The 16,549-nt window shown below is 55.8% G+C and overlaps 1 protein-coding gene across 1 annotated transcript in view; it reads left to right on the forward strand.

The window, feature by feature from the left end:
- EP400 (E1A binding protein p400) overlaps nucleotides 1-15,803 on the forward strand; it is a 65,814-nt gene extending 50,011 nt beyond the window's left edge. The window contains exons 30-53 of the mRNA XM_006901000.1: nucleotides 312-508; nucleotides 1,359-1,470; nucleotides 1,659-1,802; nucleotides 2,178-2,333; nucleotides 2,498-2,578; nucleotides 3,094-3,222; nucleotides 3,430-3,474; nucleotides 3,555-3,708; nucleotides 4,075-4,316; nucleotides 4,581-4,754; nucleotides 5,216-5,352; nucleotides 5,438-5,494; nucleotides 5,934-6,012; nucleotides 6,247-6,498; nucleotides 7,115-7,160; nucleotides 7,234-7,343; nucleotides 8,739-8,946; nucleotides 9,043-9,203; nucleotides 9,899-10,114; nucleotides 11,561-11,756; nucleotides 12,220-12,344; nucleotides 12,791-12,937; nucleotides 14,778-14,855; nucleotides 15,531-15,803. Coding sequence (XP_006901062.1) covers nucleotides 312-508; nucleotides 1,359-1,470; nucleotides 1,659-1,802; nucleotides 2,178-2,333; nucleotides 2,498-2,578; nucleotides 3,094-3,222; nucleotides 3,430-3,474; nucleotides 3,555-3,708; nucleotides 4,075-4,316; nucleotides 4,581-4,754; nucleotides 5,216-5,352; nucleotides 5,438-5,494; nucleotides 5,934-6,012; nucleotides 6,247-6,498; nucleotides 7,115-7,160; nucleotides 7,234-7,343; nucleotides 8,739-8,946; nucleotides 9,043-9,203; nucleotides 9,899-10,114; nucleotides 11,561-11,756; nucleotides 12,220-12,344; nucleotides 12,791-12,937; nucleotides 14,778-14,855; nucleotides 15,531-15,803 — 3,519 coding nt within the window. The remainder of the gene's footprint in view (nucleotides 1-311; nucleotides 509-1,358; nucleotides 1,471-1,658; nucleotides 1,803-2,177; nucleotides 2,334-2,497; nucleotides 2,579-3,093; nucleotides 3,223-3,429; nucleotides 3,475-3,554; nucleotides 3,709-4,074; nucleotides 4,317-4,580; nucleotides 4,755-5,215; nucleotides 5,353-5,437; nucleotides 5,495-5,933; nucleotides 6,013-6,246; nucleotides 6,499-7,114; nucleotides 7,161-7,233; nucleotides 7,344-8,738; nucleotides 8,947-9,042; nucleotides 9,204-9,898; nucleotides 10,115-11,560; nucleotides 11,757-12,219; nucleotides 12,345-12,790; nucleotides 12,938-14,777; nucleotides 14,856-15,530) is intronic.
- Nucleotides 15,804-16,549: the final 746 nt, after the last annotated feature.

Raw genomic sequence — 16,549 nt, forward strand, 5'->3', positions numbered from 1 at the left:
TTGAGAGATTGTTGGTCAGTAAAGGAGAAGTGAGATGTGTGGCCAGTTAGTGAGAAATGAGGGCTGTGTGGTCGGTAGGTGAGAGATGCATGGTTAGACGAAGGGCATGTGGTGATTGAGAGATTATGTGAACACAAGAAGGAGCCTGAAAGAACTATAAACTCGTGTCACCGTAGGTGACGCTGACAGGTCATGTGTCAAACGGATACAAAGAAGAGGTTTTATTGTGAGGTCATTTTTGGTGATAAGTAGAAAACATGTCAGGATCCCATGGTTAGTAGGAGTCCTGACTTGAGCATTTGTTTACGTAGGAGCTGATGAGGAGTTTCAACAGAGACAGGCGGATCTTTTGTGCCATCCTCTCAACTCACAGCCGCTCCACAGGTGTGAACCTGGTGGAGGCAGACACAGTCGTGTTTTACGACAACGACCTCAACCCGGTGATGGATGCCAAGGCCCAGGAATGGTGTGACAGGATTGGACGCTGCAAGGACATCCACATTTACAGGTGACCTGAGGTTGAGGGAGCCTCAGAGAGCTGTGAAGTGGGGTGGAGTGCGGTGGTGCAAGGATGCTGCGGCAGCTTAAAGAGACAGTTTCCTGTTGCCATTTGCTCACTTGTGTCCGGGATATCTGGTGACAGGCGATAGGGAATTGCACTGCTAACCCAAAGCTCTCTGGTGGTTGAGGCCTGCTGGCTCCTTGGAAGAAAGATGGGCAATCTCTTCCCATGACATTTACAGCTCAGAAGCCCAGTGGGGGGATGGCTCTGAGTCGATTTCCACTCCCTGGCAGTGAGAGAGAGACTGTGTCCCCTTTTCCTGCAGACACCTTTCTTGCAGCTCTGTATGGTGATGTGTGGTTCAGTCCTGTGACTCAGGCGTGTCCTCTCAGGTTAGCCATGGTCTCTCCCCGTTTCTTGATGTGGGTTGCTATCAGGGCAGCCCCACACACTAGAAAAGGAAGCGGTCATTGCTGTGTGAGCCCGTAGGTGCAGCCACTGTCAGTCCACCTTAGTAAGTGTCGTCTCTTGCCATTTACCCTCCCCTCGTCCTGCTCCAGCAATTCAGAGCTCAGACTCACTGTTGAGTTGGAACAAACTAATTGCTGACCCTCCTCTGGCTTCTGAGGTTGTAGATCACACGGGAAGAGATTGCCCATCTCTGTCCCAGATTGTTACCTGAGGGCGTGAACCGTCAGTGAGATGCTGCCTTTGGGTCAGCAGTGCAGCTCTCTGTGAACTAGCCGACAGTGTGGTCCCCCCGGTGACACATCCCGTGTACATGACACAGTCTCCCTGTCCTTGTGTCTAAGGCGTAAGCCTGACCCTCACTTGCCCTGTGTGTTGTGGCCTGCAGGCTGGTAAGTGGCAATTCCATTGAAGAGAAGTTACTCAAGAACGGCACCAAAGACCTGATCCGGGAGGTGGCAGCTCAGGGCAATGATTACTCCATGGCCTTCCTGACACAGGTGCGTGGCCCGGGCAGGTTTGTGGTGCAGGCGGGTGCATGGGGGTGGGCAGAGGTGTGGCAGGGGCCAACCTTGACTGAGAGGGTGTACTTTGTGGCACCATGTTGTGGTGACCTCTCGCTCTCTCGGGCTTCTGTGCTCTGGCTGTGTCCCCCATGCGGGAACATGACGTGGTTTCCTGTGCTCAGCGTACAATCCAGGAGCTGTTCGAGGTGTCCTCACCCATGGAGGACACGGGCTTCCCAGTGAAAGCGGAGGAGTTTGTGGTCCTCTCCCAAGAACCTTCTGCCACAGAGGCCATTGCACCAAAAATTGCACGACCGTTCATAGAGGTGAGCATGCTGCCCCCCAGCCTGAGGACCCCAGCCTGAGGAGGCCCCATCCTTCCTCCTGAAAGACTGATGCTAGGTGCAGGAAGTGGTGCAGGAGAGGCAATGCTCTATGAGGGCATTGTTCTCAGGGGACAGTGTCCCAGGGGCTCATGGTCATGGGGACTGCTTATTTTCTGCTCGGGCCACAGTGCCAAGACCACAGACCTGGTACATGGACAAATCTTGTTGAAATGGCTACCACTAGCCCCTCTGCATGGTTGGAAATCTTGCTCTGGAGTTTGGTTCCTTGGTTACTGGGGATTGCGTGTGTGTATACTTCTGGTTTAAAACATTGTCCTCTTGAATGCTACGTTATCTGAATGTGAAACCCACCAGGCCCTGAAAAGCATTGAGTACCTGGAGGAGGACGCACAGAGGCCCTCGGAGGATCTGGAGGGAGTGAGGGCAGATGCCTCGCCGGCAGGCGCAGACCACTCAGGACTCGAAGAGGAGCCCTCACAGTGGGAGGAGCTGGCTGACTTCATGGAGCAGGTGCGTGCTCTCCCGGATGGCTGTGTGGGACCAGTGACCCTCGACACATCGTGTTCCTTTGACCAAGATGATTGTGTGTGGTTGACACTCTGGAATGGGGATGATACAAGGACGAACTCAGCCTTCGTTAACTTGTTGTGAACACTGTCCCTGTATTGAAACAGCTCACACCCATTGAGAAGTACGCTCTAAACTACCTGGAGTTGTTCCACACGTCCATTGAGCAAGAGAAGGAGCGCGCCGAGGTGAGGGGCTATTGTTCACGTGACTTACAGGGTCTCCGCTCCCTGGTCTTGGGTTTGCTTGGAAGGAGGAGTAGCTTCATGATTTGAAGGAAAGAGACACCCCCCTGTGTCCAGAAGCTGTGCTGGTGCCCATCCAGCTCCCTCTTCAACTGTCCATCCCTTCATTTGGTCTGAGATGGCTTGGTGTTGGTTAAAGGAGCTCGCTGGTGTTGCTGTAGTTTTGGCCTTTGACTGCTGACCCAAGGGCGATGGTCTAAAGATTTGCAGTTTTAGAAGCTCAGAGGGGCCATTCTGCTCTATTCTATGGGGTCATTGAGTCCGAATCGACTGACTGCAGGACAGCAGGTGTTAAGTAGAGTTATGTGTGTGAAGTGGTGTGGGCCCTGAGGACATTCCTCGGCAGGTGGGAGTGTTGCAGGCTTCTGTGTGATTGTGAAGGGGGAGAAGTGGAGACAGGCAGAGGTTTACCAAGGGGTGAGATCTAGTGAACCACCCTCCCATCGCTGCTCCCGCAGGATGTGGCACTTGCGTCCATGAAGGAGTGGGAGGCCCAGAACGCGAGGACCCTGCAGGAGCGGGCAGCTCAGGAGGAGGGGCAGCAGGAGGAGCTGCTCACGTACACCCGGGGCGATGCCTACAACATGGTATGTGTGGCCAGCCTGAGGGCTGAGCTGGTGAATACTGGGCCTTAAAGCCGAGCTCTTTTGCGCTAGAGCAGTTTTGCTAGCTACTTGGCTCTGAAGTTTTATGAACAGTTGTTGAGGGCACTTGTTGGGAGGCTTATTTAGATGGGCAGTGACTCAGTGGCGAGCCTGAGACCATCAAACTCTGGCACTGGTTGTGCTTTCCAGGAGTACATCTGTGAAGATGCAGACGGACAGACGGAAACCATGCCTGTGAGTGACCCCGCTTTGTCCCTTCTGTTCCTGTTGCGCTGTGTTAGCAGCACAGCTAATGGGTCCCTCTCTGTGTGCAGCTATGGACGCCGCCCACGCCCCCGCAGGATGACAATGACATCTACATCGACTCAGTCATGTGCCTCATGTATGAGGCTACTCCCATTCCTGAGTCCAAGCTGCCACCTGTGTACGTGAGGAAAGAGCGGAAGCGGCACAAAACCGACCCCTCAGGTACATGCCCCGCCATGGCCCGGCCTCGCACGGTGTGGTCACACTTGCCCTGGCCACACAACGCCATAGCCTATGCACACCCCAGCCCTGGTTGCCCCAGCCACACTCCCTCCAGGACCACGCCTTGGCCAGGCTTGCCCTTGCCCCCATACACCCAATCCATGCACACCTGGACACTGCCAGGATGCTGCATCCAGGTGGCACACTGCCAACTGGCAGTCCCTTTTCACACTCTTCCCTGTGCCGACAAAAATGAAACACATGCTCTGAGCGAGTCCTCTGTGCTTATCCCTCCCCCATGAGCTGTGCGCCCTATCCTCCGCGGTGGCCGTGAGGCTGAGCCGCCCTGAGCGTGCCTCTGTCCAGCTGCAGGCCGGAAGAAGAAGCAGCGGCATGGGGAGGCGGTGGTGCCACCCCGCTCCCTGTTCGACCGGGCCACGCCAGGTCTGCTCAAGATGCGCCGCGAGGGCAAGGAGCAGAAGAAGAACATCCTGCTCAAGCAGCAGGCGCAGTTCGCCAAGCCCCTGCCCACATTCGCCAAGCCTGCCGCTGAGCCGGGCCAGGACAGCCCTGAGTGGCTCATCAGCGAGGACTGGGCACTCCTGCAGGTATGGGTGGCGGCAGAGGGACACAGGCTTGGAGGGTGATAGAGATGTGGGGGTTCCTTCTCCTGCTGGTGTGGGTGGAGGGTGGGGGTGACACAACTCTGGGAATCCCTTCTCCTCTGTCATGAGACAGGGGACTAGGGCTGATGCTGGTGGGGGTCCTGCACATGTGTGCCATGCTCTGTGCTGTGGGTGCCTGTGGGAGAAGGGGACACTGCTGGACACCTACCCACCCCGCTCATCGCATACCCTGGAACTTCCTCCCAGGCTGTGAAGCAGCTGCTCGAGCTGCCCTTGAACCTCACTGTCGTGTCACCTGCTCACACGCCCAACTGGGACCTGGTCAGTGATGTCGTCAATGCCTGCAGCCGCATCTACCGCTCCTCTAAACAGTGCCGGAACCGCTACGAGAATGTCATCATCCCCCGGGAGGAGGGCAAGGTGAGTGGAGGGCCTGCAACCTGCCCCCTGTATCACTCCCAGTGCCAGGCCCTCTGCTGATCTGAGGCCTCTGCTTCCACCCTCTCTGTGTGATGGAGTGTGTGGCAGGCATTTAAGAGCTTCTGGAGACACCCGCATGCTGAGCAAGCGTTGCTTGGTTAGAACAGGTGTCTGTTCACGCCAGCGGACAGGTGTTTCCTTGGTGTTTTTACTGGAGGCGTGTATGTGGTGCGGGCCCTGTACACTGTCAGAATTGCTAGAGCACCGTCCCTGCTGGTGGTGTGCAGGGCCTATGTGTGGTTTCAGGGTCACTGCACATGTACTGGCACCACTTGAGGCACCCCTTCCTGTTGGAGAGTGGGCCTGCCAGGAAGCACACAGGCCTTCTTGATCTCACTCCTGCTGGCAGTACGCAGCTACTGTGCTGGGCTCCATCCTGACTCTACCCCACTTCATTTCAGAGTAAAAACAACCGTCCTCTGCGTACAAGCCAGATTTACGCCCAAGATGAGAATGCCACCCACACGCAGCTGTACACCAACCACTTCGACCTAATGAAGATGACCGCGGGCAAGAGGAGCCCCCCGATCAAGCCGCTGTACGTCACTGCCCCCCGCCTCAACGACTCCTGACTGTCCTGACCCTGTCGCCTTATCCCCCTGTTCTTCTTCCCCACACTGCAGGCTCGGCATGAACCCCTTTCAGAAGAACCCCAAGCATGCCTCCGTCCTGGCAGAGAGGTGCGTCTGTTGGGACCTGGTCTCTGCAATCGTGTACAGCTCTCAGTGTCACCTCACTAGTGAGGGTCTTGGGGGATGTGCCATGGCGGCCCTAGTGATCTGTTGGACAGTGGGTGGGAAGCAGTAGTGATGAGCCTGAGAATGAGGCCAGCCCTGTGTGGACTAACTAATTCCAGGTGTGGCCAGCGCTGTGAGGGTTGGGTCCTGGTGGAGGGACAGGTGCTGGGCCCTCTGTAGTGGTTTCCGGGGGCTTCATAGGTGTGTGTGACCTGGAGTGTGAGGATCCTGGGTGAGGTGCGGTATTGGGCTCTTTGCAGTGAGGTCTCACTGTGTGTGCAGTTCCCGGCAGCCTGTGTGGTCCTTTTGGTGACCTGACCCTGATCTACCTTGGAGCAGGCGCAGGCACAATTCATGCTCCTTCCTTGTGTTTGTTTCTCAGTGGGATCAACTATGACAAACCCCTGCCCCCAATCCAAGTTGCCTCTCTCCGTGCAGAACGAATCGCCAAGGAGAAAAAGGTGCACCATCTTAGTCTGGGACCTTTCAGGGCTGAGTTTGGAGGTCGGGCGCAAGACAGGGCTGGGAGCTGAGTTATGGGGCAGGGCCAAGTGTTATGAGGCAGGGACTCCTCATAACAGAGTTATGGCTGAAGATTAGGGGTAGGTAGGGTCCTGTATCGGGGTGGGGCATGGCCTGGCAGGACAGTGCTGAGGTGGGCAACTCTTCACTAGTCCTTCCCTCTGGTGGTCCAGGCCCTGGCTGATCAGCAGAAGGCCCAGCAGCCAGCCGTGGCTCAACCTGCCCAGCCTCCACCTCCACCTCCACAGCCGCAGCAGCCACCACCCCCACTGCCTCAGCCTCAGCCTGTGGCCAACCAGCAGCCCACGGGGCAGCCGGCTGGCCAGGCCCAGCCCCAGCCCCAGCCCCCACCGCAACCACAGCCTGTGCAGCCACAGCCCAAGGCACAGCCGGCAATAACCTCGGGGAGCAGCGCAGCTGTGTTGGTAAGTGGGTGCACCCCACAGAGTGAGGACAGGAGGGATGAGACGTGTACCGCACAGAATGAGGACAGGAGGGATGAGACGTGCACCCCACAGAATGAGGACAGGAGGGATGGACCGTGTTCCCCACAGAGTGAGGACCAGAGGGACAGTCCATGCATCTCACAGAGTGAGGACAAGACGGAAAGTCTGTGACAGGAGGGATGGACCATGTACCCCACAGAGTGAGGACCGGAAGGACAGTCCCTGCACCCACAGAGTGAGAACAGAAGGGGGATGGGTCATGCACCTCAGAGTGAGGACAGGAGAGACAGTCTGTGCACCCCACAAAGTGAGGACAGAGTGGATGGCCCATGCACCTCACAGAGTGAGGACAGAGGGGATAGTCCTTGCAACCTACTGAGTGAGGACAGGAGAGATAGGCGATGTAACCCAATGTGAGCTGTCAGATGAGGGCCTGCTGTTCCCTTGGTCTATTTGTCTTGAGGACCCTCACTCTTCTGATGTGTCTGGCTGTGGGAGGACCACTACTTCCTAGTGTGCTGTCTACACGCTTGCTGAAGCTGTGACAGGTGAAGAGTGGGCACAGCAAATTCAGACAGACTCTCTCCCTGAACAGGCAGGCACTATCAAAACCTCCGTCACGGGGACGAGCATGCCGGCCGGTAAGGAGCAGAACGGGGACTCTGCACTGGGCACTGGACTTTCTTGCCATTGTCTTACAGTCTCTCTCTGCAGGCCCGGTTAGTGGGAATGTGATTGTGAACACCATCGCTGGCGTTCCCGCCGCCACTTTCCAGTCCATCAACAAGCGCCTTGCCTCTCCTGTGGCATCTGGAGCTCTGCCTGTGAGTGGTCTCACCCAGCACCCTTGGCCTTTAATTTTACAAACATCCCTGTAGTGAGAAAAGTAACCTCTGATTTAGCTGGAAATGACTTGAGGTAATACAACTAGCTGATAGATATGGTACTTCAGAACCTACCTAGCGTCCAGGGGAGTGACTATGTGGGTCATGTGCGTGTGGCTGGGCCCGAGGCTGCATCACAGCTCTGCCACCATGCAAGTGTAGGGAGGACGGGGACGCTTAGAAGATGTGCACATGGTGACAGCTTCCAGACAGAGCCCGGTGCGCAAGGCAGGGCACCAGGCAGCATGTCCTCAAATGCACACAGATGTCTGCTCAGATGTGAGTGTAACCACAGCCCTGTGAGTTGAGGACAGGACACAGGATAGCGTATCCTCACACCCACACAGATGTCTACTCAGATGCTGAGTATGACTACGGCCCTGTGAGCGAGGACAGACACAGGACAGGGCTTCCTCACGTCCACACAGATGTCTGTCCAGATGTGTGACTGTGGCCCTGTGAGCAAAGACAGAACACAGGATAGGTTATCCTCACACCCACACAGATGTCTGTCCAGATGTGTGACTGTGGCCCTGTGAGTGAGGACAGACACACGACAGGGTGTCCTCACACCCACATAGATGTCTGTCCAGATGTGAGTGTGACCACAGCCCTTTGAGCAAGGCTGGGGCACAGGGCAAGGAGTCCTCTCTTCCATGGAGGTGTCTGACCCAGGTGTGGGAGCAGAGATGCAGAGCCACATGCACATTGGGCCATAACCTCAGGACGTGTCAAGTGATGACAAGGGTGCTGACCCCTGACCATGTCAGGTGGTAAACCTGTGGTCACGGGAACCTTGCCAGTGCCTGCTGCCTGTTTCTTGGTGTCTCAGACATTGTCCCCCAGCTGGCTGATGCCAGTTTTGTGTCTTTCCCATCTTGACTTACTTTTCTCACTGGCTGGGAGTCAGGGACTTAAGGCAGACGGCTTAGGAGTGAGATGCTCCATGAGAGAGGAGCCTGAAGCTCAGGAGGTGCTTATGGCTTCAGGATCATGGCTTCTCTTGAGATGAAGGTCAAGGATGAGGGATGGCAGGGTGGGTGGGATGCTGTCTTTGGAGTGAGCACAACATCTGGTGGACCATCAGGAGTGTAACGCTCCTTGGGACCCGTCCGTGAGTGAGGCCCGGGGGCAGCCTGCAGGTGTCCAGCTCGATCAGGTGACCTGACCCCTGAGAGGATGGAAGTCTCCTGTGGAGTCACACGGGGACCTGTCCTCCGAGGTTTCTTTATGTTGCCGCAGACCTGAGAGCAGGCCATGTTTTCCCAGGATTTTGGTGTTGGCACCCCTCTTCCCCATGCATACAGCTTCATGTTCCTCTACCTCCTCTTCCAGACATCCGGGGGCTCAAACCCTGCCCAGGTGGTGCATACCCAGCCCCGAGCAGTGGGCTCCCCAGCCACAGCCACCACTGATCTGGTGTCCATGGCGACAACTCAGGGTGTGCGGGCGGTCACGTCCGTCACCGCCCCGGCAGTGGTCACTACCAACCTGACACCCGTGCAGGCCCCAGCTCGGTCTCTCGTGACTCAGGTGTCTCAAGGTAAAGGAGCTGCCTGCAGCCCCAGCTGCCTGTTCAGTGTGTTGTCTGCTTGCGGAGGGTTGGGGGCAGGGAATATGACCAGCCCTTTCTCTGCAGCTACAGGCGTGCAACTCCCCGGGAAGACCATCACCCCCGCGCACTTCCAGCTCCTCCGGCAGCAGCAGCAGCAGCCTCCGCCCTCCCAGGTGCAGGTCCCACAGATCCAGGGCCAGGCCCAGTCACCGGCACAGATCAAGGCCGTCGGGAAACTAACCCCGGTGAGCACCCCAGGAGCACAGCTCACCTGTGTCTGTGGGCCCGGTGAGCAGGGTGCTCTGCAGACATGCAGCCTCGATGTGGGTGCTCCCAATGCCCAGCACACACACACCCCACCCCCAGCTTTACAGCCTCCGTGGTGCTCGGGGCTCTGTGCCTGCAGCAGCACAGGAGCTCAGGTCATCACACCTGAGCCTGCAGGAACCCCGTGCTGGGGCCACTGCCCACCTGGGCTCTATCTGGGATGTTCAAGAAGAGCCACAGCCATAAGGCTGTTTAAAAGCCTGATGACACATTAAATGAACTGGTTTGTGGTGGAAAAGGGGCAAGATACTTTGATAAATGATTTCCTAATCCATCAAAATGACTGAGTTTGGTTTTCCTAGGTATTTTTAAATCAATGACATTTAAATAAAATGTTGGCAAGGGCTGGGTGGGCAGACAGCTTGCGTTTCTATGCATAGGAGCTACTGGGACATGTTTGGGATACCTTGGGGGCTAAGAGTTTGTCTCCTAACAAAAAGGTCAGGTTTGAACCCACCAGCTGCTCCATTGGAGAAGGCTGTGACAGTGCATTTCCCTGAGATCCTGGAGTCAGCGTCCCCTCGACAGCAGTAGGACTTTGTGTTTTGGAACAGTGTGTTACATGCATGGCAGCATCCAGATGTTGTGATGAGACAACTTCTTTGCATTTTAGGAACACTTGATCAAAATGCAGAAGCAAAAACTGCAGCTTCCCCAGCAAGCGCCACCACAGCCCCAGCCGGGGCCCCCGACACCCACACCACCGGTGCAGGCACAACCCCAACAGCCCCCACAACAGCAGAGCCCCCAACTGACCACCGTCACCGCCCCTAGGCCCGGGGCCCTGCTCACAGGCACCACTGTGGCCAACCTCCAGGTGGCTCGGCTTGTAAGTCTCAACTCATGCATTAGTTTTTGAGAAGTAACATCTGCTTTATTTCAGTTGGTCTGTGTCCTAATGGCCCCTGTGCAGGGTGAGCAGTGCACTAGCCCTGAGAACCCTGGTTCTTCCTAAGAGGCGCTTTGATGATGATATGTCCACTTACTGGACCTCAGTGTGGGCAGGATCAAGTCTGTGGGGCTGAGGTCTGTGTGGGGTGGGGAAGGCACAGCAGCAGACAGTGTTGTGGGCAGTGGGAGCTGAGGGGCCTGTGTGGAGTAGTGGAGGGATTGCCCAGGGGGACTTGCAGGTGAACAGCTGGGATGACCAGGAGCTTTTGACATTTGAAGATGCCAAGTGGCCATGTGCTATGCCATCTGCCAGCACCCAGTGCACTCTTGAGGGATGAGGCCCATGGAAGTGACCTCACCAGAGGGAGTTAAAGGGCAGAGGAGGGCACCAGTGCCTCACACTGACTAGGAAATGGATGCAGTCTCCACATGGTCTTACCGCCTTTCTGGGGAATTTGGGTAATTAGGACCAACCCACTCCAGCCAAAGAAATTATAGGACAGTCTCATGCAGCGAATATATGTACTTGCTTGCTGTGGGACTGTCAGTCTACGAGATACAACCAAACAGTGCAGTGTTAAGCCCCTTTGAAATGTCCTAACGCTTACTGTAAAATGAGCAACCCCAGATAATGGGACTGTAAGTATGTCACTTTATTCCTATAGTTACGAGTTTTCTGGGTTTTTGCTTATGTGAAACATAAAAGAGGGCTTTTGAGAAACATAGGAGGATCAGTGCTTGTTGACAGCAGTGACCACGAATGGAGATGACATCTGAAGCTGCCACATGGGGAGGTTATGGCTGCATGTGGGGAGGTGATGGCAGTGATCTTGGAGCTGGGGCCAGGCTTGGCTGGAGGAATAGGTGAGACATTCCCTGTAAAAACAGCACAGAGGCAGGTGGGACCCAGTCTTAAGTCTGAATGCTGGCTGATGTGGCTAATTGTTCCTCATCTGAATGGAGCTGGAAGCTCTGTGTCTGTAGGAGTTAGAGCAAGAGTGTGGTCCTATCTCACTCCGAGGGTATTGTATCAGGAGAGGGTCCTGTCTCCCTCTGTGAGTGTTAAATCAGGACAGTGGTACTTTCTTCATCTGAGGGTGTTATAGCAGGAGGAGGTGGTCCCGTCTCCCTCTGAGGGTGTTACAGCAGGAGGAGGGTAGGGCCTGTTCCCTCTGAGAGTGTTACATTAGGAGGGGAATGGTCCCGTCTCCCTCTGAGGGTGTTAGGTCAGTAACCAGGTGGATCTGCGAGGAGACTCTTTTCCTTCAATGTCTGCATCACGAATCTTGTGATAGTGTGAAGCTGTTTTCCAGCTTAGTTCGTTATTAACCTGTGGTCCTAGGCGTGCTATGGTGCACAGCCTTTTGTCTTTCTCTCACTATAGACTCGAGTGCCCACGTCTCAGCTGCAGGCTCAGGGACAGATGCAAGCCCAGACACCCCCAACAGCCCAGGTGGCTCTCGCGAAGCCCCCTGTGGTCTCCGTGCCTGCAGCTGTAGTCTCCTCACCGGGAGTCACGACGCTGCCCATGAATGTGGCTGGGATCAGTGTGGCAATTGGGCAGCCACAGAAGGCAGCAGGTGAGGACAGTGGGGTCTCTGGGTCTCATACCCTGCCTCGTGTGTGCCTACACTCAGGTCCCCGTCCCCCGCACTCCCTGCTTGGGTCCCTGTGCCTCACGCCCTGCCCTGCATTTGCACCTTTGATCCATCATGTCTATGCTCCATGCCTGGCACCCCATTCTTGTACTGTGTGTGGCCAGCATGGCTCTGGTGTTCCAGCAGTGTCTGTGAGCCTGTGCCTGAGGACCAGGGGTCTGAGATGCATGCTATAGCTCAGCCCTCATGTCTGTCAGGTTCCAGGTCTGCATTCGGCCCATCCATTTAAACATCAGTCATCATATGTCTCTGGAATTTACATAAATGTCCAGTAGGAGCTAGGCACACCAGGCAGACTGAGGAATGGCCGTGTCTGCCTCCCAGCTCTGCAGTGGCCCTGTTGCCATCAGGGCTGTTGGGGGCTGATGTGTCCTTGTGCTTACAGGGCAGACTGTGGTGGCCCAGCCGGTCCATGTGCAGCAGCTGCTGAAGCTCAAACAGCAGGCAGTGCAGCAGCAGAAGGCCATCCAGCCCCAGGGCACCCAGGGTCCTGCCTCTGTCCAGCAGAAGGTAGAGGCCACACACCTCACCCCCCGTCTAGGGGTTGGGGGGCTCATACGTCAAGAGATGGTGATGGTGGAGTGGAACAACCTGAGTTGGAGTGAGGGTGGGAGTGAGGCCCAGATCAGGGGCGGAGTGAGATGGAGTCTGGAACTGCTGCCCTGAGGCCCTGGGGAGGGGAAGGTTGCTGAGTGCCTGAACTGGATGGGCAGTGGCTCTGGCCACGTGGTGACCTGCCTGGGCCTCTGGTGGTGATGTGGCAGACCTGGGCTGGACCTGAGTCTGCTCTCAGAAGAGGGGGTGGAAAGGAGGGTAGAGGTGAGGTGGGAACCAGCTGAGGCAGCCAGGCCCCATCACCTCATCTGAAGGGTCTGCAAACTGAGCCCAAGGTCCCGCAGAGGCTGAGGGCTTTTGGGGCCCTGCCCAGCCCTCACTCCTGCGGTTCGTCTCCTCAGATAACTGCACAGCAGATTGCTGCACAGGGCCAGCAGCAGAAGGTGACCTATGCCCCCCAGCCGGCATTGAAGACCCAGTTCCTCACAACACCTATCTCCCAGGCCCCAAAACTGGCTGGGACGCAGCAGGTGCAGACTCAGATACAAGTGAGTGTGGGCTGGACACAAATGTGGCCATGCTGGGCCTGCCTGTCCTTCCTGTCTCTGCTCCGTTGGAGGTGGGCTTTCCCTGAGGGGGTGTGGCTGTAACTGCCTGTCTGTCCTCACACACAGACAGTGTTTGTGGGCATTGTTTCTTGCTGGGTAGGGTATGTTCCTGGCGTGGCCCCCCAGCATAATATTGTCCTGGTGTGCATGTGTGCATTTGGGGTGTTTCCACATACCTGCTCATAGTGGTGGGTCTCCTGGAAGCCTGACCCTCACCCCTGCTGTGTGTCCAGCATGTGTGCAGTGGTGACAAGTGTGTTCTCAACTGTGCATGGCCTCGGCCACGTGTCCTCGACTCTGCATGCTCTCGGTCATCCTTGGCTTTGTGTGCTCTCCACTCTAGGTGACCTCGGCGTGTGTGGCCTGGGCTCTGCCTGGGCTGCGCCAGGGCTGCTGCTGGTGGTAGCCCCTGCTCACGCCCGGCTCGACCGCCTTTCTCCCTTCTGGGTGCCACACATCCTCGCCTCGCTTTCACTTTGCACTGCTTATTGTAGCCTCTTCCCTTATTATCTGACATCCTACTGAGACTTAGTTGTGTAGTCATCTCAGAATAACAGGACTTGGGCCCAGCCCACTGTCTTTGTGTCCTGCAGACTGCAGTACTTCCATGTCAGGGCTGTTCTCCTCTCCCTTGGCCCTTCATAGCCCTGCACTGGGCTCCCACTGCACTCCCACCATGCCCTCTGGGCTTCCACCTGCCCTGGGGGATCTGCTCCTCAGACTAGGTCACCTTTCCCTCCTGGTGCAGCTGTTGGCCTTGCCTGGGGTCTCCTGGGCCCTTGGGTTGTGCACAGCCTTCACTGTTGCCTCCTCCACCCTTCTGTCTGTGGGCTTCATTCTGAACTTGACTTAGCTCTTCCGTCTATTCTCTCTTCTTCTTCCTCTCTTTTTCACACTTTCTCTTCCTGCTCCTTTATGTGACCCAGAAATTTCCACATCCACCCAGCTTCTCATGGAGCCCAGTCACCTTGTTGTATCCTAACTCTCCCGTCTGTGGGCTCTCTTCTGAAGGCAAGTGCTCCCATCTCGGGGCTTTCCAGATGAATGCTCCTGTCTAAGGGCTCTCCTCTGAGGGCAACCTCACCTGTCTGTAGGCTCACCTCAGCAGGTGAGTGTTGCCATCTGTGGCAAGTGCTCCTGTCTGTGAGCTCTCATTCGGGTGAGTCCTCCCATTTGCAGGCTGTCCCTCTCTGAGCGATTGTGCTCCACACCCATCCTTCAGAATCACCTTCAGTGTCTAAAAACAGCTTTCATGCTGACATGTGGAGGGTGGCTTGGCAGGCTGTGAGCTCTGGGCACACGCCCCGTGCTCCGGCTCCCCTTGCTGGGGCAGAGCGTGACATCATCTGACAAGCCTCGGAGGAAATCTCTCCCCTGCTAAAGAGATCTTCCTTGTCTTTCAAGTTCTCTTACTGCTGCATTGAGAATGATCACCTCTCGAATCTGTTGCCTTGCCTCATTAGGCACTCTTCTGATGTTTCCCATCTTTTCTGCCCCAGGCCCCTTAACATCATTGACATCTTGTATTTCTTTGCCTCCTGGTGCTGGGTTCTGCGAAACGCTTTTGTGAAAATACAGTACTGAAGTGAATATACGTTTTGCGGGATCACAGATGAGGAAGACACCACTGTCCTGTGTCTGGAGCCTGCCCACACTCCTCGACGTGGCCTTTTGCTCTTGCTCTTTGCGTGAAGAATCAAGGCAGGGAGAAGGGAGTGCATTCTCTCTTTCTGTGCACACCTTTGGAATGCTACATCTGGGTTTTTCTGTTCTGTCAAAGGTTGCAAAACTTCCCCAAGTTGTCCAGCAGCAAACAACCGTGGCCAGCATCCAGCAGGTTGCCACCGCATCCCAGCAGGTAGGGCCTGGGGACACGGCCACCATGGGAACACGTGGTTCCAGTGCACATGCACACTTCTCAAAACTCCAGCTTCCCATTTTATGAGAACTCTTGCTTGTTTTCTTCCTCATAAATTAAACCTTGCATTAGCAGCTCACTTGATATTAATAATACAGGAATAAAAGTTACCTTTGGGAGGGAAGTTTGCCATCCTCACATCCTCAGGATAGTGGGAAAGACGTGCACACAAGCTTGTTCCAGCCCTTTGTCCTTGTGCAGAAGGAGCCAGTCTTTTACTCATGCACAGGATCGTCTGTTCAGCTAGTCCTCTGAGATGTTCCTGCCAGCCTGGGCTCTGTGCTGGAGTCTAGGGTGGGGAGCAAGAGGGCTTGACGACCAAGTGACATCTTAGCCTCTTCCCTCCTTGTTTATAGCTGCAAGGCTTTATGTAGTTCAGGTTGCCCTGGTGGCAGGACACCAAGCAGTAGTAGCAGCTCTGTAATGATAGCACACAAGTCCCTCCATCTCAGCTTGCCTCTGCCCACATGCTCTGCTTTCAGTCGGAACCAGCAGGAGCATGTTCAGGCCTTCCCGTCATGTCCAAGTGTGCCGCCAGTGTCTGTGTTGGACAAATGCATTCCCTGCCGAGAAGATGGGTTCTGGGTGACGTGTCCTCTCTGATGCTCTGTCCAGGCCTCTCCGCAGACAGTGACGCTCACACAGGCAACCACAGCTGGCCAGCAGGTCCAGATGATCCCTGCAGTGACTGCCACGGCCCAGGTAGTACAGCAGAAGCTCATCCAGCAGCAGGTGGTGACCACGGCATCTACCCAGCTTCAGAGCCCCGGGGTCCAAAACCCAGCCCAGGGGCCGACCAACTGCGAGAGCCCCAGTCAGCAGCCCAAACTGCAGATGCGCGTGCCTGCTGTCAGGCTGAAGACGCCCACCAAACCCCCATGCCAGTAAGTGGTCAAGCACAGCCTTGGGGCTCCAGCCGCACTGGAGAGCAGGCTGCCTGGACACTTCACCAACCTTTGACACAGCTGCTGCCTCATGGAGATCTTGTGGCCAGGCTCAGCTTGGACAGTGTCATGTCAGGTGGCCAGCTCTGGGACGATGTCATTGACACAGGACTGTGTGGTCCTCTTGCTAAAGTGCACCCGCTCTCAAGGACATGGTCCTGTCCAACTCTCCTTCTCTGTGTTACATGACTAATGGGGAAAGTGACAGTGGCAACAGTGCCCTGTAAACACTTCATTGTTTCTCCATCCAGACATGTTAGATGTCTGTCTGTGTGCACTGTCTGTCCACATTGTGAGTCTTGCCCTGCCGGAGGCTTACGTGGTCCTGAGAGGGCTTCATTCCAAAGAAGGCCCCCCCTGGTTTTCCTCTTCCCTGGAAATAGGACTACTCAGTTAAAGGGAATATGGGGCTGATGCCCATCTGGGCACCTGATAGGCCCCAACTGCACATAGGCAAAAAGCCTGTGCTTGAACTTCCGTTCCAGAGAGTCACTATGTACTTCCTCCATCTCTGTGCCCCTGTCGTGTACAGTCCCCTCTATAGCCTGTGCTGTCATGGCTCCAGGGCCTTTATGACCCCCACACTCCCTGTCATTCTGTCATTTGTGCCATGGATATAGATGGTATGGGGGGGGAGGTGCTGTGGCAGGTTCTTTGCTGCCAAGGCCCCAGGCCTTTTCCATAGAACAA

Source organism: Elephantulus edwardii, unplaced genomic scaffold (genome assembly GCF_000299155.1).
Source record: "Elephantulus edwardii isolate Elephantulus edwardi_28Jun2011 unplaced genomic scaffold, EleEdw1.0 scaffold00304, whole genome shotgun sequence".
NCBI lineage: Eukaryota > Metazoa > Chordata > Mammalia > Macroscelidea > Macroscelididae > Elephantulus > Elephantulus edwardii.